This window comes from Arabidopsis lyrata (assembly GCF_000004255.2).
Source record: "Arabidopsis lyrata subsp. lyrata unplaced genomic scaffold ARALYscaffold_6, whole genome shotgun sequence".
Taxonomy (NCBI): Eukaryota; Viridiplantae; Streptophyta; class Magnoliopsida; order Brassicales; family Brassicaceae; genus Arabidopsis; species Arabidopsis lyrata.
In genome coordinates this window covers 20938738-20966504 of record NW_003302550.1, presented here as the reverse complement: position 1 = coordinate 20966504, position 27767 = coordinate 20938738, and the positions used below count along the sequence as shown (strand labels likewise).

Genomic DNA, 27767 nt, shown 5'->3' with positions numbered 1-27767 from the left:
AGTGCGGCGATGAACAGTACAGCGATGAACAGTACGGCGATGAACAGTACCGAGATGAACAGTGTCGGCGATGAACAGTGCCGCGATTTTTAGGGTTAGGGTTTTAGGGTTTTCGTTAAGAGCAAGTCGTGCTGATAACGTGTTGTAAACTGTGTTGTTCTATTGATTAATGAATGAGATTTCGATACATATATATACATGATGAGGGGAGACAAATCCCCATTGGGCTAGTAAACCCTAAAGCCCAAAAGCCCACTAAGTACAATATAGGCCGTCATAAGGAGAATCTTCAAGAACATGGGCATGGGCCTTCTAGGACATGGACATGGGCCTTCTAGAATATGCATAAGGTCCACGGTTATGGAGTCCATCCAACATGTGGTTTATAACAAATTGCAAATACTTAAGGATATAAATTCGACAGTTTTCACATCGAAAACAAATAGAAAAACCCAAACATTGATTGATTTTGGTTCGAAATTTTCGTTTCAGTTAAAAATCTCTGGATTAAATCTACTGTTTCAAGACCACAATAAAAAATTTCCACAAAGAACAGGTCGTTTTACATAACAACAAAACATAATAAGATTTAAACGCAGTCGAATACATCAAATAAAAATATAAAGTAGACAATAAATATAGTTTCGATGTAGCTGGACGAGAGCAGCAACGGTAAAACGACCAATATTAGCGGTTGGTACTTGGTAGCTATGGACCGAGCAAAGGAAGAGGCAGCAGTAATAGACATGACCAACTGCAATAATCAAAAGAAAAAATATTCATGAATTGATGAATGAAACAAGAGCAAGTTACTTTATCCCCTAAGAATCAATAACCACTCTTTTTTTTTTTACTACTTACCTTATTCCTTTAACAAAAGCTTAATCTCGGAAACCTAGCAACTGGGTGCACCTCAGGTTCATCAGGTAGATCCATTCGAGCAGAAGTTTCACTCATACAACGCTCACACCCGTGATAGATTTTACCTAAGTGTCTCTCTTGAGCCAACGTGACCACAAGCGGTATTCCTTCCAATTCAGAATAATGCAATTTCAACGCCTTCTCAACGCCCTGGCCATCTTTCAGATTAATGAAAGCGAATCTGTAAGCCAAAAAAAAAGAAGCATAAGTTTACATTGAACTTGATCAAGTTGTCACAAAGTTGGAGAGGAACAAGTGACCAAACCCCATGGGAAAACCGGTTTTGTAATTTATGGGAACAGTAAGCGTTGTGATCTCTCCACATGAACCGAATAAATCACGAAACATTTTCTTCACTTGATCCTGAGGAAGACGCAAACTTTCAAACCCCATAACCAAAATGGTTTGCTTATTGTGATAAACCCCCACTTTTTGACAATCAACACAGTCATTCTTCGGAATATGCTGTATTAAAAACACAATTTCTTGCAGAATTAAAACAGGAATAAAATCTAATGTAAAAACTTATACAATATATATTTAAAAAAATACCAAAGAACAGCCCCGATGCATCATCTCTTCCTCCTCGTTTTCCTCTGGGGTTGTTTCTCTGTCCTGTTGACAAAGCGTAGTGTATCAAAATTGTCAAAACCTACAAAACAAATATAACAGCTACATACAAACAAACACCTAGTAAACACTAATACAATATATATATTTAAAGTAAAAAAGAAGAAACATATACCTTTAATATAGTTAACAGAATTTCCGGAAGGCTTTTTACAGCTTCAGTCAGTTCTTTGATAGATCTCGACAATTCAATGATTTCCTGCCATTGGAATAAAAGTAAATGATTAAAACAACCATGACAAACAACTGAAACTCTTACTTTGGGAACAGATAAGGCATATTAAATTGCACTAACGTTTTATAGCAAAGTTTTCTCTGCACTGAACATTTTCAAAACTTTTGTTTATTGAGTTTGAGAATTTAATAGCATATGAAAGAATTCAAAATCTTGTGTTATTCAATTTTGTATTTTATTAATTCTATTAAAATCAAGTGTTATTCGATTGAATGAATTTTAAATATTATTAAATAATAGTATTATTTAATACAGTAAAACCTCTATAAATTAATAATGTTAGGACCATGATATTTTATTAATTTATAGTGATATTGATTTATATATATATATATATATATATATATATATATATATATATGCAACTTTACATGATTATTAATTTAAGATATTATTGGGACTGTGTTTTTACATAGAGATTTCAAAAAACTTATTATCTTATTATTTTATCGAATTTGGTTAATTTTTACACTGCCCCAACTCGGGACCGGCCAAATTTATTAAATTATCGTGTTTATTATTTTATCGAGTATTAATTTATAAAGGTGCGATTCTAGGGCTTCGACTACAGGTGAACAAGACGCCACCATGATGGACGTAGGTGAGAGGGATCGGCCTCCGGGAAATCCTCCAGATGCACCTATGTCGTGGGTTAGGAAGGTGACCGGGAGTAACTCGGGTGGGATACCAACGGCGGAGGAAGTTTTGGATGATGAGTTTGTTAAGGAAAGGTTGTGTTTGGAGTTTCCAAATGGTGAAGACGGGGAACCGGTGATAAAGATATGGAGGGAAGTTTTGGAGGCAATGAATAGTCTATGGAAGAGGTGTATGATTGTCAAGGTGTTAGGGCGGAACGTTGCGGTCTCTATGTTGAATCGAAAATTGAGAGAGATGTGGAAACCGATGGGGGTGATGGATCTCCCTCGTCAGTTTTTCATGATCCGGTTTGAGAAAGAGGAAGAGTATTTGGGGGCTTTAACAGGTGGACCGTGGAGGGTGTTTGGATCCTACCTCTTGACGAAGGCATGGTCACCTGACTTTGACCCCTTGCGAGATGAAATAGTAACAACACCGGTGTGGGTTAGGCTATCGAATCTCCCAGTGAATTTCTACCACAAATCAATTCTTATGAGAATTGTCAAGGGTTTGGGTGAGCTGATTAAGGTCGATCTCACTACGCTAAATTTTGAGAGAGCTAGGTTTGCTCGAATTTGTGTTGAGGTCAATTTGAAGAAATCCCTAAAGGGCACAGTAATGGTGAATGGTGAACGTTACTATGTATCCTACGAGGGATTAAGTGCTATTTGCTCTAAGTGTGGATTGTATGGCCATTTGGTACATACATGCCCTCAAGTGTCCCAGACCAGAGTGGTAGCGGCTATTATATCGACTGAAAACGCTAGCCCGACGGCGGAACAACCACTTGATGATGGAAGGCTAGAGGATAATGGTGTATCGCTTGAAAGAAGGAATGTGGCTGATTCAATGGCGCCAAACAAGGAAAATGAAAATATCCAGGATCCCCAAGGAAAAGGAAAGAGTGTTGCGCAAGTCACGGAGACATCCACGAGCGTAATTTCAGAGAAACACCAGGAGGCTGAGCAAAGTGTTTTCTCTAGAAAGCGGGCTGGAGTTTTTAAGGCTGCTGCACAAACTGGGCCGAAACAAGTTGGACCAAAATAGAGAGGATCTTGAGCTTTCGGTTTCGGGGAAAAGACTGAGGTTGGAGAAAGACAATGATGGTAGTCCAGGTGGGGTGTTTATAAATGGAAGAAAGGAGACGCATTCAACAGCTATGGCGATATCTACTCAGGCCGTCGAAGCAGTTGATGCCCGAGTGGAAGTGGAATTGGGAGAGAACCAGGAGGTTAGGGAAACGACTATGCTTCTCGGTCTGCCAGAAGGAGTGGTAGACGGGAATGTCGCATAACAGGTCACCCCGGTGATTCAAGTTTGGTATCTGCAGACATTAATTAAGATGAAGATGAATTGTTTGTTATGGCTTTTGTGGAGATCGGGTATCGGAGATGTAAAGATAGTGTCATCAACTAACCAATTCATTCATGCGAAATTGGTGGACGGAGTGGAAGTGTTGCACTTGATTGTCGTCTATGCGGCACCATCGGAGAGTAGAAGAAGTGGGTTATGGAGACAATTAAAAGATGTGATTCAAGGTTTGGATGAGCCGCTAGTTGTGGGTGGGGATTTGAACACCATTGTTCGATTGGATGAGAGGACTGGAGGGAATGGTCGTCTATCTTCGGATTCAATTGCATTTGGCGATTGGATTAATGAACTCTATCTCATTGATATGGGTTTTAAAGGCAACAGATACACTTGGAAGAGGGGTATATGTTGAAAGCAATTATGTTGCCAAAAGGCTGGACCGTGTCTTCTGTTGCGCGCGCACGAGATTGAAGTGGCAAGATGCTTTGGTATCTCATCTGCCTTTCTTATCTTCTGATCACTCGCCACTTTACATCCAGTTATGTCCGGATATTTCGCGGGATCCAACTCGAAGGCCTTTTCGATTTGAAGCTGCGTGGCTTTCTCATCCTGGGTTTAAAGAGCTACTTGTCAACTCTTGGAATGCAAATCTATCTACTCCACAGGCTTTGGAAGGGTTGCGGGAAACTCTCCAATTGTGGAATAAGGAGATATTTGGGGATGTACAGCGGAGGAAGGAGAAAGCTATGAGTGAGCTTAAATACGTGCAAGATAAGCTAGAACAGAATCCATCGGATGATCTGTTGCAGAAGGACCAATTGATGAAAGAATATGAGGTGATTCTTGAGCAGGAAGAAATAATCTTGTTTCAAAAATCACGTGAAAAGTGGATTGCTTTGGGTGATCGAAATACCTCATATTTTCACACGTCCACTATAATTAGAAGAAGAAGAAACAGAGTGGAGATGTTGAAAAATGATGAAGGAGGGTGGATTTCTGAGCCAAAAGAGCTAGAAAATTTAGCAGTGAGCTATTATAAGAGATTATACTCCATGGAAGATGTCGAGGCCGTAGTTGACAAGCTTCCACCTTAAGGCTTTGCAGCCTTAACACACGCCGAGCTAACGAATCTAAACAAACCTGTCTTGTGTGCGGAGGTCGAAGGTTCGATAAAAGGCATGGGACGATTCAAAGCACCGGGTCCGGATGGATTTCAACCCGTCTTTTACCAAGACTGTTGGGATGTGGTCGGAGAATCTGTGAATAAATTTGTTCTGGATTTTTTTGAAACAAGACAGCTTCCACCTAAGATAAAAGATGCCCTCGTAGTCCCGATACCTAAGTTTGGGAAACCGGAGAAAATATCGCAGTTCAGGCCCATTAGTTTGTGCAACGTCTTATTCAAAACGATTACCAAAACCATGGTCAATCGTTTGAAAAAAGTTATGCCAAAACTAATCGGTCCGGCACAGGCTAGCTTCATACCAGGAAGATTGAGTGTTGATAATATTGTGGTTGTTCAGGAAGCGGTTCATAGCATGAGAAGGAAGAAGGGTAGGAAATGTTGGATGCTATTGAAACTAGACCTGGAAAAAGCATACGCTCGTATTAGATGGGGTTTTCTTGAGGATTCTCTTAAATCAGCTGGGCTACCAAAGATTTGGACTAAGTGGATCATGACTTGTGTCACCGGCCCGTCGATGAATTTATTGTAAAAATGGAGAGAAAGCATATCCTTTTCAACTTTCACGAGGAATACGTCAAAGAAACCCGCTATCGTCGTATCTCTTTGTGCTTTGTTTGGAGAGGCTGTGTCACCTAATTGATAGAGCTGTCGGTAATAAAGAGTGGAAACCAATCAGTCTTTCGCAAGGAGGTCCTAAACTCTCACATATTTGCTTCGCTGACGATCTAATCTTGTTCGCAGAAGCATCGGTGGCTCAAATCCGTGTAATTCGAAGAGTGTTGGAGAGGTTTTGCTCAGCATCGGGTCAAAAAGTCAGTTTGGAAAAATCAAAAATCTATTTTTCTGAGAATGTTAGTAGGGATCTCGAGAAATTGATTAGTGAGGAGAGTGGAATCAAATCAACATGTGACTTAAGGAAGTATTTGGGTATGCCTGTTCTACAAAAGAGGATAAACAAAGACACGTTTGGAGAGATTTTGGAAAGAGTATCCTCTCGTCTTTCGGGCTGGAAGAGCCGAGTATTGAGTTTGGCAGGGCGACTTACATTGACTAAAGCTGTGCTCTCCTCCGATGAGCATCATTGCATTACCAAAATCTACACTTGATGGACTTGACAGAATTTCGAGATCCTTTCTGAGGGGAAGCACTATGGAGAAAAAGAAACAGCACCTACTTGCTTGGAAGAAGGGTTGTCGCCCGAAGCAGGAAGGAGGTTTAGGAATTCGGACAGCGAAGGTTATGAATAAAGCATTACTGGCGAAGGTGGGCTGGCGTTTGTTGAACGATAAGTCGGGTCTTTGGGCTCGGGTACTGACCAGTAAATACAAAGTCAAAGGAGTTCATAACTTGTCTTGGACAATTGCAAAAGGTATGTGGTCCTCCACATGGCGGAGTGTAGGGATGGGAGTAAAAGAGGTCGTGATCCCGGGGTTGAGTTGGATTCTGGGGGATGGGAAAAGGATTCGATTCTGGGCTGATAAATGGCTCTCAAAAACTCCATTGATGGACAGTGTTACGAGTCCATTGCCTGCGGGGTTTGAGGAGCTCAAGATCAGTGACTTTTGGAGAGAAGGTAGCGGGTGGACTTTAAATCAAATTGTCCCGTATGTCACAGCCGATGTGAGACTCAGATTGGCGGCAGTGGTAGTGGATAATGTTACTGGTGCAAATGACAGACTATCCTGGGGAGAGACCGCGGATGGTCAGTTCACCGTCAAGTCCGCGTATGGTTTTCTAATCAAGGAGAATGTGCTGGGACAGAATCTGGGAGAGTTTTTGACAGAATCTGGAAAGTCATAGCTCCCGACAGGGTAAGAATGTTCATTTGGTTGGGAGCTCATCAAGTGATTATGACTAACATGGAGCGGAGGCGGCGACATCTTAGCGATTCAGGGATTTGTTCAGTTGGTAAAGGAGGGGAGGAATCGATTATTCATGTGCTTCGCGACTGCCCCGCGATGCATGGAATCTGGACCAGAATCATACCTAGACGGAAGCGGGAGAAATTTTACATACAATCAATTCTTGAGTGGTTTTATGAGAATCTAGGTGATAGCAAGGAATCCGGAGGCTGCCCATGGTCCACGACTTTTGTGACGACGGTATGGTGGGGTTGGAAGTGGAGATGTGATAATGTTTTGGATGGGGGTGGTAAGTGTAGAGATCGGATTCAGTTTGTGAAGGATAAAGCAAAGGAGATAATCCAAGCTCATGTCAAACTAGGCGGCAAGGACAGTGGTGTGGTAAAGGTGGCGAGAATGGTATCATGGAAGAAGCCCGGGGATGGCTGGTTTAAATTGAACACGGATGGAGCTTCACGGGGTAACCCGGGATTGGCTATAGCTGGTGGGGTAATTCGGAACAGGGAAGGAGAGTGGTGCGGAGGTTTTGCTCTAAATATTGGCGTGTGCTCAGCACCTCTAGCCGAGTTATGGGGAGTATACTATGGGTTATACAGTGCTTGGGAGCGCAAGATAACTCGGTTGGAGGTAGAGGTGGATTCGGAGTTGGTGGTTGGGTTTCTTACGACAGGGATAAGTGAGTCTCATCCGCTGTCATTCCTAGTACGATTGTGCTATGGCTTCATCTCGAGGGACTGGATAGTCCGTATCTCACATGTGTATAGGGAAGCTAGCCGTCTTGCAGATGGGTTAGCGAACTATGCGTTTTCTTTTCCACTTGGTTTCATTCGTTTAATGTATGTCCGGATATTGTGAATCCGGTGTTGCTTGAGGATGTAAATGGGTATGAAATGCCCAGGAATGTTCGTTTGTAATTTTTTTTAAAAAAGAATTATTTCAATAAAAGGTAGGAGACATTCTATCAATCACCAAAAAAAAAAAAATTATAAAGGTTCTACTGTACTATTATGTTGGCTTTGATAATTATGCCATTTGAATGAATTTAACTATACAAAAAAAAACGTGAAGAACCAATTCCAATGTGATTTGGATAGAAAACATTTTTTACTTTAAAATTAAATTATTTTTTATGCCATTCAATTCTTATAATTTCAGTCCTAACAGAGGATTAAGAGATCAATTAGGTTCAATAATAGTTGTACATGTCATTTTATATCTTGAATTTTGAATTTAGAACATAATTACTAATTCTATAGGGTGCTTATTTGATTAAATTATTAAGTAGAAGAATAAACTGTAGATACTTACATTTTTTTGATCAATTTTTTCATCTTCATCAATTTTCTACAAAAAAAAAACAGTTATTGTAAAATAAAAAAAATAAAAAAAAAGTAGCATAACAAAGAATAGATAAAAAGAAAGCTTACATTCATAGACTTTTGCTTCATAGTTTTGCACTTCCTTAGTTTCTTTGATCCATCGGCATGATCTTCACTATCAGATACGTGGTTTCTCTTTATGGACTTATCCTGTGTAGATACCGTCAGATTTAGGATTACAGAGTGAGAGTTTTGAGGAAGGAAAAAAATCAAAACAAGATCATAAACTGTAAATCTTTTCCATAATGTCATAAAATAATTTAAAAAAAAAAAACTTACATTTTTAGATCCAGCAGATTCATCAGATATAGGATTGTGCGGCTCCATTGTAAAAAGTCTTACATTTTTAGATCCAGCAGATTTAGGATTAGAAGATGGGTACACTGGTCTCTGTGAGAACGCTGCATATGCACATAAAATTAAATGAGAAGAGTTTGAGTTCAGTTGGTTTAAGGTTTTATGATTGTGGTTAAGAATAAATAAAGAAACGCTAAGCTGGTATATTCTGAGACGAACCTGATGAGACATTGGGTTTGGGCAAAACAACTTGCCCTTTGCCATATTCAAGGGCTGGCCACAGGATTCTCTCAGCTTTTGGAAGACGGATCTCAACTCTGGTTGTCAATACTTCATATCTACACTTCTCTGGTATTATCTGAATAGTACACATGAAGACGGATTTAGTAAAAGTGTGCATGAAAACACCGTAATTTCATATGTCAAATAAAATATACCTTCCCAAACAATCTCGCCTGGAGATGATAAGCTTTCTCTCCGGCAACATCAATGACAACACTCAGCTGCACCAAAAAAAAAGCCAAGCAAATCAAATACAGAATGTTAGATTATAAAGAGAGATAGATTCTCTGATTGCAGGATACTCACAATCTGCTCACCAAACTTGACAGATACATTCTCCTTTGGTATTCCTTTGGCGTAAATTGCCACCACTGCTTCTTCTCGTTTCTGGTAGAACTCGTGTCTGTTGAGCCATCAAGTTATATGAGTATATAGTGACTCTGGAAATTAAACAAGAATTTCTATTTTCGATAACTAGACTACATGAACATCGGCTCGGCAGGTGCTGCAGGAGTTGGAGCTGGTGGAAGCAAACCTGGTGGCACTAGTTGAACAAGGATATAAAGACTATATCAAAAATCAAAGCCTAGGTGCAGACAAATATTGAGAATCGTTTAATACTTTTTTCCGTAACCTATGTAATATACCTGCAATGCGAAGATCGCATTCATCTATCATCTTCTTAAATTTTGGTTCATTCGGTGCAACAGAAGCGCCCTTTTCCAGGGCTGCTTTAGCAGTACGATATTCTTCTAGCTTCATACAAGCAGTGCTGCAAATACATAAAAGTATCAGAAAATACAATTATGATTCCAATCAAATCATCATTAAACTTAAATACAGAGAGAAGATGACAATAACATACCCCATTCTGAGGTAGGCTTTTGCCAATGTTGGTTCTAACTCGATGGCTCTGTTCGCATCTGCAACAGCTCCTGCTCATGGAAAACCACAAAAGATAAAACATCACATCATCAAAAAAAATTCAACCAAAGTACTGAGGAGGAATAAGCAAAACAGTAAGCAACTGGTTTAGCTAGATAAAGAAGCAACTCCAAAGTTCATAGATCAGTGAGTACTCAGAACAACAAAGCAAATAAAAAAGGAGGACAACAGAGAAGCAAATCCAGTAAACAATAAGGTCAACGAACACACAATCCATAAGCTACAAGAAAACAAGGTTGAGATCAATTCGTTTCCCAATGATAAGCAAATGATACACATACGAACATCAAATCAGTGCCAAATTCACATGAAACAAAGCAATTACAATTACTCAAATCAATTGCGTGGAAAGGAAAACCCATCAAATAAGTTTTCTTATCCGAATAAGGTAACAACACAACCTCCCAAAAGAAACCCTTTTTTTTTTGGGCAAAGACAAAAGAAACCCTAAAACTATAACCTCATATCGAAATCAAAATTGGCCTTTCACGATGAATTTAGAGAAAAAAGAGTGAGTTATACCAGTGAAGTTATCGGTTTTGATCTTGGCCTGAGCACGATCGGCGAAGAAGGCGGCGCAATTGGGATCCAACTCAATGGCTTTGGAGTATAAGTCAACAGCAACATCGAAGTCATCTTCTAAATAAGCTTTTTTAGCTTTCTCTGCTAATTCCTTCGCCATTGATTCTTATCAGAGCACAAGTCACAGAGAGAGAGAGATTATAGAGGATTTGAGAGAACACGCACAAGTCAGAGAGAGAGAGAGAGATTTGAGGGAAGAAAGAAGAAAAATAGCAAATTTCAGAGAGAAAAAAAAAGGAGGAGGCTGCGTTTTAGGTTTGGGGAAAGAAAGGAAAAATAGTGCAATTATAGTTTCGAGCAAAAAAATAACATTCTAACAAATTTTGCAACTTTACTTTTTACCTCTAAAAACTAGGATCGGACCCGCGGTCCACCGCGGGAGAATATTAGTTTACATACGTTGCATTTAATATTGTGTGTGTTTTTTAGTAGAACGAATCGTGTAGTATACTTATAAGTATTCATAATAACGAATTCTAGAGAAAATGTAAAATTGTTTATAAATATACCCATCGTATTAATTATGATTTACAAAATAGAATTTTGTGTTTTAAAATTCTAAAATTAGACGATTCATGGGAATTAGAGCAGTCAAAATAGGTCAAAAACCGCGGGTCGAGCCCACATCATCTCACTATGGGGCAGATTTGGGAAAATATATTAAACCCGCAAATAAGCGGACCACATGGATTAATTCGCAGTAGGTCATAGGTTTAATCGGTTTTCATCCGCGGATTGGCGGATCAGCCCGTATATTAGTATATATTGATAAAATTATAATTTATTCAACATGTGGTAATTTAAACAAACTTTTAATAGTATTTTTTTTATTTATTTATTTTAGTAGTATTTTAAATTTTGGTTACTTTAAAATTATTTAAACAAAATCCATGGACAATTCCGCAAATCCGCAAACATTCGCGGGACGGGTTTGTATTTCATATATGCTACCCGCGGGTCGTGCGGACCGACTAACACAAGTCAAAATATTTTTTGTCTATCGCAAAACGGACTTAACGGGACGAATCAACTCGCTTTGACAGTTCTAATGGGAATATTATTTAGTCATACAACAAAATGAAGTTTGGACATAGTAATAATAGAATATGTATCTTATTTGTTAGATGAGAGATTGAAAGATGAAGTATAATGATTAAAAATTAATTATTATTTTTCATGATTCACAAAATTTAATAAATACTTATCATCTTGTTGAATAATTCTAAAATCATATTCAAAAAATCTTTATAAATTGAAAATTAAACTTCTTTGGTAAGCTATAGGTATGAAAATATCATAATTTCGATTTAATCTAATTAAATTAAAATTAGTTACATGGATTTCATATCTATTTAAGGGAAATTGTTAAAAATGCCCTTTTTGGTGTGCCCCTTTTCAAAAATGCCCCTTTTAGATGTCCATTTTCAAAAATGCCCCTTTTTAAATCTGAAATTTTTATAAAGTTTTATTAGGTTTATAAGGTACTTATCCATTGTAACTACTACTTGAAGACTCGATCCAAGTATTTATAAGGCTTTATAAGGTGTTTTTAAAGGTTTTACAAGTTATTTTAAAGGATTTTAAAGGTTTTTCAAAGGTTTTACAAGATATTTTAAAGGTTTTTAAAGGTATTTAAAATGCATTTATAAAGTATTTATAAGATTTTAGATACATAGAAATGTAGTTTGTGTATGTTTTAATAATGTTACATACATATTTGGGTAAATCTTATATTTTTAAGAGCATTTTTAATAAGGTTTTAAAGAAGGGGCATTTTTGAAAAGTGGCATTGAAAAAGGGGCATTTTTGCAAAAGCCCCCTATTTAATTTACACGACCAAAATAAAAATATCTATTTAATTTATACGATCAAAATAAAAATATCAATTTAATTTATAAAACAGATGGGTTATTTGTGATAAATTTTCTAGAAATCTTTAGAATCAAATAAAATATCTTTCAATTAATGATAATTGGCTAAAATGAGCGAAATTAATGACAAAAACGTTGATTGTTATGGAATTAGTCCCAAAAATATATGTACAAATTTATTATACGTAATTAATGTATAATATTGTTCGGAATATGCTTTTATTATTAGTTACCATAAGTACAATCAGATTTTATTTGATTTCCATAAATATTTGATTTTATTTCGATTTTTCATTTTTAATTCGAATTTATATTCCAAAAAAATTTCAAAGATCCGATTTCAGAATTTCGGGTCAATTTTCTGATTTTAACCCGATCCATTTTCATTTGTACTTCTCTTTTAATAGTATAGAGATTATAAAATAATCATGTAAAATCAAATATAATATTTAATATAAAATCAAAATATTATATTAAATATTATTTTTGATTTTATGGGATTATTCTCTATTTTTAAAGATAAAAAGTAAAATTGCAAACATATGTGATTTTTGAATATTTTTTTGCACAAAACCGATTTTTTATTATGGTCTTGGTTTTATCAACCATTCTACAAATTAGATTATAAATGGTTCAATGTAACCGAGGAGCCCATTGACGAGTTTTGTTGAGAGAAGGAGAGAAGACGACGTTGTTAGCTATGTTAGGCCAAAAGGCCTGCGATATAAAGGAAATTTGATAAATTGGTTTTAATTCCGGTTCGGTTCAGTTCAGTTCGGGGGGACCTGATTGAAATTTTTGGTTAGTTGTTTCTTTTGTTGCTCAGCGAGGGAGAGAGAAGCGGATCGTTAATGGAGAAAAATGGAAAGTTGTTTTCGCTATTTCTGGGATGAACTAGACCTGATCATAAGGAGCCTTTTGTTCTTCCGATAAACTCTTCCACTCTTCTCCGGTTATCTTAGCGACCTATACTCATCATTCATCAACACAAACTTAGCTTAAAGAGTTTCAAATGAAATTGAGAACAGACAACTTCGAATTCTTTTACTTACCTCAATAACGCTTTTGTTTTCTCCTTTTAAAGCAGCTCTCCCCTCGTTAGCATAGATCAGGTAAGCAAATATTGGATGTTTAGGCTTCAACGGATCCTTTATCTTCCTACAAAAATAAAATGCAGTCAGTTATCTTACTTATGATTCAAACCAAATCAGTTCTTGAGTGAAATTATAGTGGAAAGAAGTCAGTTTTTTACTTGGCCTTTTTCTTGTTGTCTTGTTCAGCTTCTTGAACAAACTGAAGATACTGATCAAGCAATTCCATAGCAGTTTTCTGCTTCTGCTGATCATCAAGAAGCTTCATGGCTTCCCTCTCTCGCTTCTCCTTTGTAATAACCTGAAGATAAGCTTCCTTATCCGCCTGATACTTCTCCTCATAAGGCTTATTCTCTTCTACACTAATCCCTTTCCACTTAGCACCAAAAATATTCGAAGTCTCCTTGAAATCAGCTTCAGGATTCGGCTTCTTCACTTCGTTCCAATTATGCTTACACCACAAAATATAAGGTTTTAATGTAATAAAGGAGGTATCTTGACTACGCAATAGGAGGTTTCGTTAACTACAAGATGGACGCATGTTGTCCTTTGTGGTTGGCTTTGTTCACGTGTGAGAGTAAGATTGGCAAGTTCGTTTTCTTCGAGCTTTTGTTTAAATAAAGGAGTGTATTGAATAAAGGAGTTGGAGTGATTTTTATTAAAATGACGAATCCTAAGTTATTCAAGCATGAATTTTAAATTTCTTTTCTAAAAGCAAATGTTATTGGATTAGTACTTTAAAAATGTTATAATCAAATCGAGTATTATTGGAAATATTTGAAGTCATTTGAGTGACTTTAGGTGAGATTTCAGAAAATTTATTAGTTAAAAATACAAAGATACAAATATCATGGTTTTAGGTGAGATTTGAGAGAATTTTAATAACAAACTAGATGAATACCCACGCTACGCGTGGGTTTGTTTTAAAATTTGTTAATAACAAATTATTTTGATTATTCTTGTTGCTAGTTGATCACCCGCTTTACGTCGCGGGTTTTTTTCCGTTTTTTAAATTTTGATTTATTTGATGTTATGTTTTGATAAATGTAATTTTTAATTATATAATCATTTATGGGAAATTGTTAAAAATGCCTCTTTTTCAATACCCCTTTTGAAAAATGCCCCCTTTGAGAGTCCATTTTTAAGTTTGCCCTCTTTTAATTTTTAATGACCATTTTACCCTTATTTGAAACAAAATTAGGTCCACAAAATACAAAATATTTTTTGGCGGGAAAAGTGATCCTGCAATTTTCCCGCCAAAACACTTGTAAAAACCTTTAAAATACCTTGTAAAATTTTCCCGTAAAAATTTTTCCCGCCAAAATTTTTTTTTTGCGGGAAAAGTGATTCCGCAATTTTTTTGGCGGGAAAAATTTACAAGGTATTTTAAAGGTTTTACAAAGTATTTACAAGTGTTTTGTAAGGTTTTACAATGTATTTTAAAAGGTTTTATAAGGTACTTATAAGGTATTTATAACTTGTAATACCTTATAAAAAAACTTGTAAAACCTTATAACTTGTAAAACCTTATAAAATAGCTTGTAAAATCTTAGAATATCTTATAAATACCTTATAAGTACGTTGTAAAACTCTTTTAAAATACATTGTAAAACCTTATAAATACCCTGTAAAAAACCTTTAAAATACCTTGTAAATTTTTCCCGCCAAAAATTTAACGCCAAAAAAATTGCGGAATCACTTTTCCCGCAAAAAAATTTTTTGGCTGGAAAATTTTATAAGGTATTTTAAAGGTTTTACAAGTGTTTTGGCGGGAAAAATTGCGGGATCACTTTTCCCGCCAAAAAATATTTTGTATTTTGTGGACCTAATTTTGTTATATTTCCTTATATATTTGTGATATCTTTTATTAAAAGAAGGGTAATTTAGTCATTTTGTACATAAAAAGGGGTATTTTTAAAAATAGTCAGCCAAAAGGAGCATTTTTGAAAAGGGGTATTGAAAAATGAGCATTTTGTGAGTCTCCCATCATTTATTTACTCATACAATGAACAACTACTCTTAGTATTAAAATACATTTTCAATCAACATACTCAACATACTCAACAATCTTTGTCCTAAACCAATTTTATAGATGGTAATGTTGGGATTATAGAACCTCAAAAATTTGATGACCTTACGTACTCTTCACCCTCAGTGTCATATATAGATCAAAAAATTTAAGAGAAAAACTTACTCAAACCATTAGCTAATCCACTATATTATTATCCACTCATATTTTGAGTTAAGATTACAAAAATTAGCGAAAAAAACTTTATAGTATATAAAACCAATAAAATAATTTCATTGAAAAAAAAAAATAACCAAATAAGTTAGTATTAATAGAAATCAATATGTAAAATTAAATAATATATATAATTAAATAATAAATATATTGTTAACTTGTGAAATAGATTTTCAAATCCATATGGCCTATCCGTCATGGGCTATTCTGTTTTCTCCATTTGACAATTCTAATTAAAAGATGATGATATGTAAAAAATATAAGTTGAATCATATTAATGAAATGTTTTGATTGGAAGAATAGAAAGCTGATGTGTCAGCTCCAGAATAGCCTAAAATGCTGACATGGCGGAAAGATGGAGAGAGAGAGCCTCCTTTCATATATATGATTTTCTAGTTCACCAAAATCATCTTAAAACTCAATAAAACTCAAATCACTCTAAATTTATCATGCAATACACCTCCTAAGTTTCCGGAGATTTCTAGTGTTTACGCCGCTTATGTATTTTAACAATGTATTTTTTGTGATATTAATAAAAACAGACACGACAAAAAAAAAAGAAAGGTATTCAAACGTTCTAACTCTTTTTACCACACAAAAAAAATTAATTGTACATTATAACTCTAGAATTTTTGGATCTTGACCCGCTAGAATTTCTCATCTCTATATATAGAAGAATTGAGAAGAAAAAAAGATGATATTTTTCAACTTGCCTTATAGTAGAAGAATTATTTGCGCTGATTTTTTCTATTTGGAGGATTTTTTTCTTTTTTACACTGTTACACTTTTCTTCCTAACTGGTAAAACATTAATACACCGTGGAAGAATTTTTTTAATTCTGATTTCTTTTCCTCTATCACATACAACCAGTTAGATCCTATATATAACTCTTTGTTATGTATTTTGTCACTTAAAAATAATTTTATATTCATAAAAAATGTTTCAAAAGTGTTTTTTATAATAATTCTTCTTTTATACCATTTTTATTCATAAATTGTTTTAACATCTCTAGAAAATATTTAAGATATAACTTTAAAACATAGTTAAATTTATGTACTAATTTAAATATTTGAATATATTATCATAATCTATACTATTAATTGGGAATCACTCAAACATAAGTAACCTTATTTTGGTAGATTAATTACAAAGAATGCCATTGGTATTTTTAAATTTGAAAAAAAAATAGATAATATCCATTTGATATTTGTTTTTTTATATAAAATAAAATCCAAAATTAAATCAACAAATTAATAACTACCCAATATTTATGGAAATTGTTTGAAATAGTTCCCATAAAATAAACAAATTAATAACTAGCCAAGATTTATAGAAATCTTTTAAAGTAGTTTCCATAAAAAATCTAACTATTAATTTCAAAATTTTATATATGTAAACTTATTTAATTTCATAATATATTTTGAAATATTCCGTAAAACAAAAAAAAATCAATTTAATATCATCATATATTTTCGATTTTAATTTCTTTCTTTAAGAAAATATACAAATAAATTCTGATTAATGGAAGTCCTTTTTTTGAAATTGTAGATATATTAACTTATTTATTTTGGCAAGGTAATGTTAGATATTTCCGGAAGCGACAGTCCAATTTAATATAATTGAAAAATAACAAAGCATAGTTTAGTTTTTATTTTTAAAATTTCCATAATAGAACTATACTAATTAATTTTGATTAGTTTAGATGGAAGAAATAAAAAGCAAATTTGATTATTCCAATGTTTTAAGAAACAATTATTATATTTCCCAAATATAATATAAACTAGATATTTTGTATTTTGAAATATAGAATATTCCTCGAATAAATTAGAGATTTTAGATCCGTCAAAATCTCGAAATATTTTGTGATTTGAATGCAATTCATAAGCCCTAAACAATCCAAACTTTCATCTCATGTTTTGATTTATTTAATTAAATATAATAATTTTAAAAAATCAGTAAATATATATTAGGCTAATAAGGCTTTATTAGCAGCCTATAAAATGTTGCCCACTACATAAAAAATAACATATGTAACATATGTATCACTACATTAAAATTGTCAGACCATATAATAATATAATCAGTTTAAAGATTAATTAAGAAAATTATTATTACAACAATTAAAAAATTATCATGTGTTTTTTTCTCATGGTTAACACACTATTGTTTTAAAACATTTACACACAACTCTTCACTAACCATAATTTTTTCCATTTACACCAAACTATTAATACACCACATAAAATAAAATTGTTTTTGTAACACTATTGTATATCAATAAAAACTATAATATTTTCACATTTTATATAATTTTTTACTATTTTTAGTTTAAAATTTTTAAGATTTACAATTTTATAAAATTTACCCCGCACGACGTGCGGGTCCAGATCTAGTAATTTAATACATGAGCATAATCAAATATATTTGTTGAAAGAGTATTCCCCCCAACTTTTTTTTTCCTCCGAGTATTCCCCCCAACATCACGAAAAAAAGAGGTATTAAAACGTTCTAACACAAAGGGAAAAAAAAAAAGCTTCAGAGGAACAGAATCGGTCTCGTTCTCTATAATCTCTCTCTCTCTGTGACTTGTGCTCTGATAAGAATCAATGGCGAAGGAATTAGCAGAGAAAGCTAAAAAAGCTTATTTAGAAGATGACTTCGATGTTGCTGTTGACTTATACTCCAAAGCCATTGAGTTGGATCCCAATTGCGCCGCCTTCTTCGCCGATCGTGCTCAGGCCAAGATCAAAACCGATAACTTCACTGGTATAACTCACTCTTTTTTCTCTAAATTCATCGTGAAAGGCCAATTTTGATTTCGATATGAGGTTATAGTTTTAGGGTTTCTTTTGTCTTTGCCCAAAAAAAAAAGGGTTTCTTTTGGGAGGTTGTGTTGTTACCTTATTCGGATAAGAAAACTTATTTGATGGGTTTTCCTTTCCACGCAATTGATTTGAGTAATTGTAATTGCTTTGTTTCATGTGAATTTGGCACTGATTTGATGTTCGTATGTGTATCATTTGCTTATCATTGGGAAACGAATTGATCTCAACCTTGTTTTCTTGTAGCTTATGGATTGTGTGTTCGTTGACCTTATTGTTTACTGGATTTGCTTCTCTGTTGTCCTCCTTTTTTATTTGCTTTGTTGTTCTGAGTACTCACTGATCTATGAACTTTGGAGTTGCTTCTTTATCTAGCTAAACCAGTTGCTTACTGTTTTGCTTATTCCTCCTCAGTACTTTGGTTGAATTTTTTTTGATGATGTGATGTTTTATCTTTTGTGGTTTTCCATGAGCAGGAGCTGTTGCAGATGCGAACAGAGCCATCGAGTTAGAACCAACATTGGCAAAAGCCTACCTCAGAATGGGGTATGTTATTGTCATCTTCTCTCTGTATTTAAGTTTAATGATGATTTGATTGGAATCATAATTGTATTTTCTGATACTTTTATGTATTTGCAGCACTGCTTGTATGAAGCTAGAAGAATATCGTACTGCTAAAGCAGCCCTGGAAAAGGGCGCTTCTGTTGCACCGAATGAACCAAAATTTAAGAAGATGATAGATGAATGCGATCTTCGCATTGCAGGTATATTACATAGGTTACGGAAAAAAGTATTAAACGATTCTCAATATTTGTCTGCACCTAGGCTTTGATTTTTGATATAGTCTTTATATCCTTGTTCAACTAGTGCCACCGAGTTTGCCTTCAAGCTCTACAACGCCACTAGCAACCGCGGATAAGTCTAAAAAGAGAAATCGCGGATCTGATAGTGAAGATAATGCAGATGGATCTAAGAAAGTAAGATTTGGTTTTGTTTTTCCTTTCTTTTTTTTCTGTTGTGATTTTTTTTTTTTGACTCACTCTCTCTTTCTCCTCTAAAGAGGAACACACGTTTGGAACAGGAGGAATCCAAGTGTGAAGTTTTCAACGTTTCAGATCTTATCAACTCTGTTAAACAGATTGATCCCACACCTCCTCCAAAAGAGTCTAATATTTATACTCTCCCTCCCAGCGAAGATTATATTGAGGCCTTTTACTCTGTAAGTAAAACTTTTTATTTTGATTTGTTGTATAATTGTATTGTAGTTTTAATTTAATACAATTTTATTACTCTAATTTTACTTTTGTTCTCTTCATTTTCAGCCAACTAACGTCGCTATAGGCGAACTCAACCGAACGTGTTCTCTAAATGATGTGTAAGTATCTCATTTACTACACATTTTAATTAATAAATAATTTTTTTGAAATTATAATTATTATAATTAAGTATTTGAGATAAAATTTATAATTAGATAACTTTTGATATATTTAGAAATTTATCTCTAGGAAAAAATAGTTTTATAATAAAACTCATCTTAGGTAATTACTTATAACCTCTTATCAAATTTAAAGTTTAATATAGTCAAATTAGTTTTTTTTTTCCATTATTTCTTTTTTACTAAGCTGATTTTTTAAATAAAAAAAAAAAACTTGTTTTTCTGTTTGTTTTATCATTTCTTTTGTTTAGTTGGAAATTTTGTTGGTACAGTATTTTTATTTTCAAACCTTACTAATGAGTTTACCGATGAAAAGGTTGATGATAATGATGAGAAGCTTTTAAACTATAAACAAAAAAAATGTCAAATCGCATGTTTATATATATATTCGAATCATTTTTATTTTTTTCCAGACGTAGTTTCTTTACCGAACGTCATATATATCCCGTTGATGTGGTGCCAATTGGGAAGCACGGGTCTTGGAATATAACTTTCAAATCTTCCGAAGATATGAAAGCTGCATTAGAGTTAAATGGGCAATATATTAAAGACCCTGCATTATTGAACCCAAAAAAACGTGAAAGTTATAGGGTTTTCCTGGGGAGGGTGGCGGGAAGGTACTTTTTATTTTCATATGTTTTATTTTCTATTTTACTGTATTATTTATTTAAATATAATTTTATGATTATTGTGATTTGGAATTGTGATTGCAGCTTAGCTCCATATATGTTTACTGGATTTGATGGATTGGATAGAACAGAAATAGATGGTATTAGTGAGCTTGAGAAAATGTTAAGGGTCCAGTTTAAAAAATACAAGGATGTGAAGATATTTATTCCCGTAGATGTGGAGACTCGTCAATTCAAAGAGTATGTTTAGTAATTTTTTTATTTTATTAATTTTTTAATTTCTTACTTATACAAGTAATTTATTCTAAAAATTTTTTTCCCAGCTTCGGTTTTATGTATGTCAACGAAGATGGAAATAATGTTATGTTATCGGTGAAGAAATCAAGCAGTTTTACATTGGAACGAAACAAATTAGTGTGAAGTCGTTTATTCCAACTCTTAAACTTCACTCAATAATGAGCTCAATGTCTTAGTTCCTATTAGATATGTAATTTCTTATATGTACTCAATTGTTTTGTCATCAATACTCTTTGAGATTTATGTTCTTTGAGGTTTCGTGTTCTGGGTCAAACCGAGTTTAATCATGTTTAGTATTACAGTTGTCTTTTCAAAATCAACCAACTAGAGGTGCAGACTGCAGAACACAATCTCTTGCTTACCTTTGCTGTTTGGGACCACATAATTTGGATCTCAAACAAGTAGACCTCTTCATCATTTCAATAAACAAACTAGGATACGTCTTTTTGTTGAAAATTCTCCTTAGTGAAATCGTTTATTAAAGAAAAGGTTACGACATATATTTATTAGAAAAATGAGGAACACTTATCTGAATTCTTACATTGGCTGTTACAATAGGCAAGTGCCCAACTCAACACTGTATCTTGTTAAGAACTACTTTGCGTTCGTTCACTGGCCCATTCGAGGGCATAAGAGAGGTCAAGATGGTGAACAAGCTGCTTTAGCCGTTCTGCGTGGCTTATATGTTCTTTGAGGTTTCCTGTTCGGGGTCAAACCGAGAAGATTAAGTATCGGTATAAAGCCATATAAAGGGCTTTGTTGAGTTTTAAAAATGAGATAAATGATAAACAATTAAGTACCTGAACAGGAAGTTCTTGTTTGTCGCTTGTGATACTTGAGATCACACTTGTCCGAGAAGAGTTTGATGAAAATCCCTCCCATCCCATTGATGGATAAATATCAGTTTTGTGCATTGTACAGGTGTGATGCTTCGGCTTAGTTTTTCCCACCAAACTGATCCTAGTGACCACCATCTGATCATCAAACCGTTTTCTGAAAACGCAACCAATCCCTACAATTCAAAGAGACTTTATTCTTAAGGATCTCAAGGCTATTCTTCAGGAACTTGTTCACTTGAAAGTTTAGTGCATAAGCTACAATTTCTTTAAATAAATTTTACCTCTCCATCTGGTGAAAAGCTGAGAGCTGATATTGCTGTTGTTACTGCAGATTCTGAAGCTCCTCTCAGCAAATTTGGGAGACCCGGAGGGCCACTCGCATCCAAAACCCTTATTTTTGTCATACTGCAATTCAAATTACAGAAACCAATAAGAAACTGAGATAAAGGTAGGACGAAAATCCAAAGCATGCAAGGTTTTGTACCTTTGCATGTCATATATGCGGATACAGGGTTGATCTCTGTGATAGCATTGCCAATTGCCAGCCTTGTTGATGAATCGTTTGGGATTACCACTGGAAATACACGCACAACTTCCCTCAGTGTAGCCATTGAGGTTTGCAGGCAAGTTTTACGCATGACAGTGTTTGCTTGGGTCCATTGTTTGAAGAACAAAATTAACTACCTGCAAGATTTTCTGAACTATGTTACAACATATAACAGACAAAATGTCTTGTTTATTCAAATCTCACCTCTCCTCACTGAATTGTAAAAACAGATGCGACAAACCTTCTCAAGATGCAGCACCAGATTTCTCGGAGCAGCACGGATTACTCTGATGAGAGTTCTGAGAGATACTACATGAACAGGAGAATCGGAAGCGGTAGACCATATTTGGCTCTCTATTAATGCTAAGAAAGCCAAGGACATCCGCCATGGCTAAACTTGGAAGAAGAATTTCGACCAGAGTCTCCTTTATAGACGATGGTACAGCTTGATGTGCTCCTATTGAGGAATTGACACTCTTTTTGGAAAAATATGTCTGAAACTATCCGAGGAATGTCAGGTCCGATCCATGTTTTCCATGTAGTCTCCATTCCTTCTGAGAGAAGCTCCGCAGCAGTCGAGCTGTATTTCTCACTCATGGCCATAACCAGGTTCAACAATTTGTGGACGACTAGCATGGCTAGACCAGGTTTTACTAGACTTGGGTACCAGATTGATAAGGCAGCCGCAACAATGATGTGAGCCGCCATTGCGTCCTGATTTGTTCCCCCAATGCAAGAAATCCAGTCTTGCATTTCAAAAGATTCAAGCCAGGAGAGTAGTTCTGACTCCTCAGCCTGAGAAAGCCGTTGAGCTTGATGGATATGCTCAGAGTCCACACTGTTTGTGGGATATTCTTCCCCTGTGCTAAGAACTTTAGGTTCGTTCAGACTGATTCCAGACAGGGATATCACCAGTTTTGCATGTTCAGATGCGTGATCACTGCATAATGGAAGAGGTATTTCCAAAGAAGCAGTGTGGTGGAATAATGACCGAGCAGCCATACGAACTTGTTCGCTTTTATCTTGCCAGAAAGTTACCAAAAGCTACAATAAAATAAAAAGAAATTAAGAATGTCACCTCAACCCACATAACATCTGGTGCAAATAGCCAAAGAACTCACCTGAAGTAATGGTGGCTTCAGATCTGGATATTTCTCATCCAGATTTCGTTTGTAGAATGCTGCCAAGTTGCTGTAAGTGAAAAAAAAAAAACAAAATTAGTTTACACATGTGAGAATAAAACATGTACATAAATGTTTTTGCAAGTAGCGAGATGGTCCAGAATCACATGCTGTACCTGCTATATGTGGCAGTGGAATGTGACAGACTTATCATGCATTGAGCAAGCGACACCATCATCACTGACCTCAACGCAGAAAACTCCGAAGATGATTTCCAGAGCTGGAACGTTTTATGAAATCCCAGAGAAAGAAGGATATTGTTGAAATATGTGCGGTTGTGACATCAATAGAGGTCATCAAGAATACCTCAAGTGTTGCATTCAAACCGGGGAATGCTAATTTCAAAGACCCTTTGTCCCCCTGCAAACCGGAGGTTACAATAAAACTCTCTGGTCTTTTTAGCTTTAGATGTGCTACTAGCATTTGATCGAGTTCAGAATCTATACCCCACAAATGCAGAAAGGATAAACTAAATCGAATTAGATATTCCCCAATTGCCTTGTCCATGTCAACAACTTCTGCAGGGTTATCAAGAGTCTTCTGGACAGGAGACTTGTCATTTGAAGTCTTCTGCTGAGCAGTTGGCTTATCACTCTTCTCTTCTAGCATCTTATGCATATCAGAGTCTTCATGTGTTTGACAAGAAACTGCTAAAGACGAAAGATCGAAAATCAGAGTAGATATTCCAGGGAATGGGCAAGTGCATTTGATGGGAGGGTATCTGATGCTTTGGAGAAAAGACGAAGCAATAGAACTCTCTTCTCTAGCCTTTTCCTGCGAAGCACTTGGCTTAGATGTTGACAAAGAGGCTGCTCGCTCATAGTTCTTCAAATAAAATGGTTTCCTCTCTTCGTCTACTGGGAAAAGCAAAGAAGAAACTGACGTATTTCCATTTAACACAGTGCCAGAATAAGATTTCTCACTAATGCCTGCACAGAAATGATCAAACATCGAATGTGAAGCTGCCCCATTGAGGACACGTTCCCGAGCACCTGTCTTCGCATCCCAAATGTACAAGACATCAATTGGATCTGATTTTCTCGAAAGGGAGCGGAAAAGACATGCAATGTAGCCTCTTGTACCATCCCATACGACTTTTGTAGGATAGTTTGGGTGCCCAGGAAACATCCTTTCAACACGCAAAGTCTCAAGAGAAGAAAGAGCAACACATGAATCATCCCCAACAGATAGAAAGCAATTGCTCCATGGGCGTTCTGTTCGAGCTGGGGCTAGAATGATCTGGCGCACCGGAGCAACATGATGATGCATGATCATGATTACATTTCCACTTTCGAGATCCCAAATGCGGATGGTACAGTCCATACTTCCCGAGATCAAAACATGAGAAGAACCACATCCATTTGCATCCCCAAACATTCGATGCGCTGCTAAGCATAGAACAGATCCTGTATGTCCCAATAGACGCTTTCTAGAGACGAATGAATCAGTGTCAGATCTCGGGCTTGAAGCAGGAGAATCAAGTCCATGAAGAAAATCAAACTTTGCAATTTCTATCTCACCACTAAAGAAACCATAGACAACAGCATATGGGACATACATGTTCTCAGAAATAACCATGGACGATGACACGCACTGTCTATTGTCACTAACAAAGCTTTGTAGACCATTTTCGGTACTGCATTGACTTCCTAAATGGGAAATACCGGTTTCTGCACTAATGGAGCCCGTGGTATCTAAACAACAGCTTGAAATCCAATCAGCAAAATAGGAGCCTTCTCCAAGCAATTTGCGCTGAAGTTCTTTTTCACTACCTATTCCTCCTAGGCATAGTGACCAGACAGTTATATGGGGCCTCCATTGAGAAGGTTGTTCAACATCACAACAGGTAGACTCAACGCGAAGAAGATACTGCCTCAACTGTACAAAACAAAACGTTGATTTCACGGAATGCTTATCAGGGGGAGTAACAATCTCACCGAGGTTTTTATACGTAAAATCTCCATCTATATATGACATAACAAACAGCACAGCAGAACCATTATCATCCCACAGCACAAAAGTTTCGGAAATTCTATCATCTTTATCACCTTCGATAGTTGATGTACTAGAGTAAAGTATCATTGCTTCTTTGAAATGAAAATTTGGAGAATGATTTTCAGAACAAAGCGAATCATCAACAAAAGATATCTCTCCTATTGCCTCCTCGCGATTCAACAACCAAAAGACACACCTATTCTTTGAGAAAAAAGCAACAAGATTCCCTCGGGTTATCACTGATACAGCTATTTCCCCTTCATTTAACCAGTTCCTAGACACAACAGAGCCTTTGCTCGATTCAGATACATCTTCACCCTTCTCAGAGTTCTCTGACACAGGAACCAACTGCAACCTACCAAACGAATCCGCCATGAGCAACGATTCCTGCTCCTCCAATTGCACCACACCCATAAAATTCAAATAACCAATAGACAAATTCCCATGGAAAACTGTATGAACAATCGTAAGAGTATAAGTATCAACAACCACCACAGTACACCTCGACGGTTTCCTGTTCTGAAAATCAGTATCTGCTAAAGTCTCAGCCCCATCAACAGTATCAACAGATTGAGTATCAATATAAGAACACCCAACACATACATATCTAGGCTCTGATGGCAAAGTACACAAAATCGACGGACTTCCAACCCAAGGAGGTAACTTTCTACGCCGCCTACAATGACCACTACTTCTACTCCATACACACAATACACCATCAGAACAAGCACTGATCAATGCACAACAGTTAACAAACGGATCCGCGTTACCATTATCCGAACAATCTGATGTAACTCCGTTCCCTGAAACCGTAGTAGGATCACAAACGGCAAGATCCACTATTGGTGCAGTATGGCCACACAACATAGCAATCGGCTTAATCTCGGAAGACGAGAGACGAGTTACCGAATTGGACTCGGAAGAAGACGAGATGCTCCACCAGATGATTGACCCATCGGATCCACCGGTATAGAGAGTCGGTGGATTTGTTAGAGAGGCTGTGGCGGTGACTCGATGAGATGGAGGAGCTCGAGACCAGAGGCAGGCCACGGATCGGCACTTCATCGGCACGAATCAAGCACCAACCGAGTCAGTGAACGAGTCGGGGTGAGAGAACAAGGAAGAACCAAAATGGTAAACGACGTCGTAGACCATTTTGTCTCGTTCAATATTGTCTGGACTCTGGAGCAAGAATACCCTGAAAAAAAAATTATTTTTCAATTACTAAAAATTATATAAAACTCAAAATAGATCAAATATTTTTCGATCAATACAATAAAAACAACAAAAGTCTCTACAGTGTTGACACCTCAGCTTTTTGGAGTGTTCTGGAGGTGATACCTCAGTAAAATCGATACCCAATCAAAACATATCGAATAATACAACTCAAATTTGTCTTCCAATAATATTATTCTATTTTGGGAAATATCACAAACTATGCTCAGACGAATGTATAATTAGGTGAGTAAAATAGGTACTATTTCTACAGTAGTAAATCTAAGAAGATTACTCTACTATCCTTCTTTATTTATTTGTTTTTTTTTTAATCTCTCATCTTCCTCGCTCTCCCTCTCTCTTCTTCGTCAACCATTTCCGGTGAAATTCCGGCCAAGAGTTCATCACATAAACTTGACATAACAAAGTTAAAACGAAGTGGGTTTTTAATTCCGTGAAGGGTAAAGCCAAGGTGGAGCGGTTTTCGATTCTGGCGGAGTCTATGGTTCTATTTTCGGTTCAGTTGGTGTCGTTCAAGTAACAATAAAAAAATGAAAGGTGACTGTGGATGTCGGATTCACACACTCAAGTATTTTTATTAAGTGGGAAAGACTACTCTTGAAGGACAAAAATGAATATGTAAAAGCTTGTAAATTGCTACGGAAATTGGTATAGTCTTTTTTTCTTGAGAGGAAGCCCCCCCTTACATGGCCATTGGCCTTTGTATTTATACATAGGAAACCGTCATTAAAATGAATAATTAAGTATAATTATTCTCTCTTAAATATGTCCGTTTTGATCTTCGGTTTTAATGCCTCAACGTTTGAATTTGAATTGACTCTGATCTTCATGGGCCCCGCCTTTTGGCCCAAATGTCTTTAAACCGATTCAACCGTGATTTCGATGCCACGACTCATGCCGAAATGCAGTCACTTCGGATCCTCCTTGTGGCGATGCTCACTTCGACTGTTCCCTTGGCTCACGGATCCGACGGGCTTTATCCTTTATGGGTCTTTATCTTGACTACGTGGCAATCTTTGGTTGGTCTCGGACTTCTGGTGCGGGATCTGACACCAACAATTATCCCCCCAAGTTCTTCGAAGTGCTATTCCAATTCGGAGGACTTTAAATGCTTTAATGACCAAAGATTGCGTTCCGAGGAATCTTCTGATTTTCCCGCCAAGATCCCATCAGTCCTTTAATTTCGGTGCTACCCATATTTAGTCGCGTGACATCTGTCGCCATTATGACCGCATATCGTTTATTTACTATTAAAGCGGGAAAAACCTTCCCACTTCTTCCACGATTTCCAAGACGGTTCCATCATTATCACCTAG

The 27767-nt window shown here is 36.0% G+C and overlaps 4 protein-coding genes and 1 long non-coding RNA gene across 5 annotated transcripts; 1 reads left to right on the top strand and 4 right to left on the bottom strand.

The window, feature by feature from the left end:
* Positions 1-486: 486 nt before the first annotated feature.
* LOC9310753 (protein SGT1 homolog A) lies at positions 487-10634 on the bottom strand. Its single transcript, XM_002872521.2, has 15 exons — positions 10207-10634; positions 9605-9674; positions 9387-9511; positions 9223-9283; positions 9046-9142; positions 8895-8960; positions 8677-8815; positions 8440-8561; positions 8209-8310; positions 8090-8125; positions 1667-1750; positions 1474-1536; positions 1187-1386; positions 862-1102; positions 487-754 (listed from the first exon to the last, which is right to left on the bottom strand). Exons 1-14 carry the CDS (start codon positions 10364-10366, stop codon positions 871-873), a joined length of 1557 nt encoding a protein of 518 aa, XP_002872567.2. The 5' UTR covers positions 10367-10634; the 3' UTR covers positions 487-754; positions 862-870.
* Positions 10635-12677: 2043 nt separating this feature from the next.
* LOC9310752 (high mobility group B protein 13) lies at positions 12678-13769 on the bottom strand. The gene is made up of 4 exons (XM_002872520.2): positions 13757-13769; positions 13390-13663; positions 13190-13295; positions 12678-13103 (listed from the first exon to the last, which is right to left on the bottom strand). Exons 1-4 carry the CDS (start codon positions 13767-13769, stop codon positions 13032-13034), a joined length of 465 nt encoding a protein of 154 aa, XP_002872566.1. The 3' UTR covers positions 12678-13031.
* A 4199-nt stretch (positions 13770-17968) lies between these two features.
* On the top strand, positions 17969-20940 carry LOC110227118 (stress-induced-phosphoprotein 1-like). The gene is made up of 9 exons (XM_021020420.1): positions 17969-18236; positions 18769-18838; positions 18932-19056; positions 19160-19269; positions 19353-19511; positions 19615-19667; positions 20141-20344; positions 20441-20596; positions 20680-20940. Exons 1-9 carry the CDS (start codon positions 18077-18079, stop codon positions 20774-20776), a joined length of 1134 nt encoding a protein of 377 aa, XP_020876079.1. The 5' UTR covers positions 17969-18076; the 3' UTR covers positions 20777-20940.
* A 156-nt stretch (positions 20941-21096) lies between these two features.
* LOC110227612 lies at positions 21097-21634 on the bottom strand. Its single transcript, XR_002331305.1, has 2 exons — positions 21454-21634; positions 21097-21353 (listed from the first exon to the last, which is right to left on the bottom strand). It is a non-coding gene; the product is annotated as an uncharacterized LOC110227612 (long non-coding RNA).
* Positions 21635-22348: 714 nt separating this feature from the next.
* On the bottom strand, positions 22349-26399 carry LOC9310751. Its single transcript, XM_021022340.1, has 4 exons — positions 23527-26399; positions 23337-23440; positions 23161-23230; positions 22349-23083 (listed from the first exon to the last, which is right to left on the bottom strand). Exons 1-4 carry the CDS (start codon positions 26278-26280, stop codon positions 22403-22405), a joined length of 3609 nt encoding a protein of 1202 aa, XP_020877999.1. The 5' UTR covers positions 26281-26399; the 3' UTR covers positions 22349-22402.
* Between the last annotated feature and the right edge of the window lie 1368 nt (positions 26400-27767).

Coding starts and splice junctions, on each gene's coding strand:
- LOC9310753 (XM_002872521.2), bottom strand. CDS start 10,366: ATGGCGAAGGAATTAGCAGAGAAAGCTAAAAAAGCTTATTTAGAAGAT. Junction 9,512..9,604: donor AAAGCCTACCTCAGAATGGG/GTATGTTATTGT, acceptor ATGTATTTGCAG/CACTGCTTGTATGAAGCTAG. Junction 1,537..1,666: donor TTCTGTTAACTATATTAAAG/GTATATGTTTCT, acceptor CTTTGTCAACAG/GACAGAGAAACAACCCCAGA.
- LOC9310752 (XM_002872520.2), bottom strand. Junction 13,296..13,389: donor GACAACAAGAAAAAGGCCAA/GTAAAAAACTGA, acceptor TTATTTTTGTAG/GAAGATAAAGGATCCGTTGA. Junction 13,104..13,189: donor AAAACAAAAGCGTTATTGAG/GTAAGTAAAAGA, acceptor TGATGAGTATAG/GTCGCTAAGATAACCGGAGA.
- LOC110227118 (XM_021020420.1), top strand. CDS start 18,077: ATGGCGAAGGAATTAGCAGAGAAAGCTAAAAAAGCTTATTTAGAAGAT. Junction 18,839..18,931: donor AAAGCCTACCTCAGAATGGG/GTATGTTATTGT, acceptor ATGTATTTGCAG/CACTGCTTGTATGAAGCTAG. Junction 19,057..19,159: donor ATGCGATCTTCGCATTGCAG/GTATATTACATA, acceptor TTGTTCAACTAG/TGCCACCGAGTTTGCCTTCA.
- LOC9310751 (XM_021022340.1), bottom strand. CDS start 26,280: ATGAAGTGCCGATCCGTGGCCTGCCTCTGGTCTCGAGCTCCTCCATCT. Junction 23,231..23,336: donor TCCACTGCCACATATAGCAG/GTACAGCATGTG, acceptor TTTCACTTACAG/CAACTTGGCAGCATTCTACA. Junction 23,084..23,160: donor TGAAGCCACCATTACTTCAG/GTGAGTTCTTTG, acceptor ATTTTATTGTAG/CTTTTGGTAACTTTCTGGCA.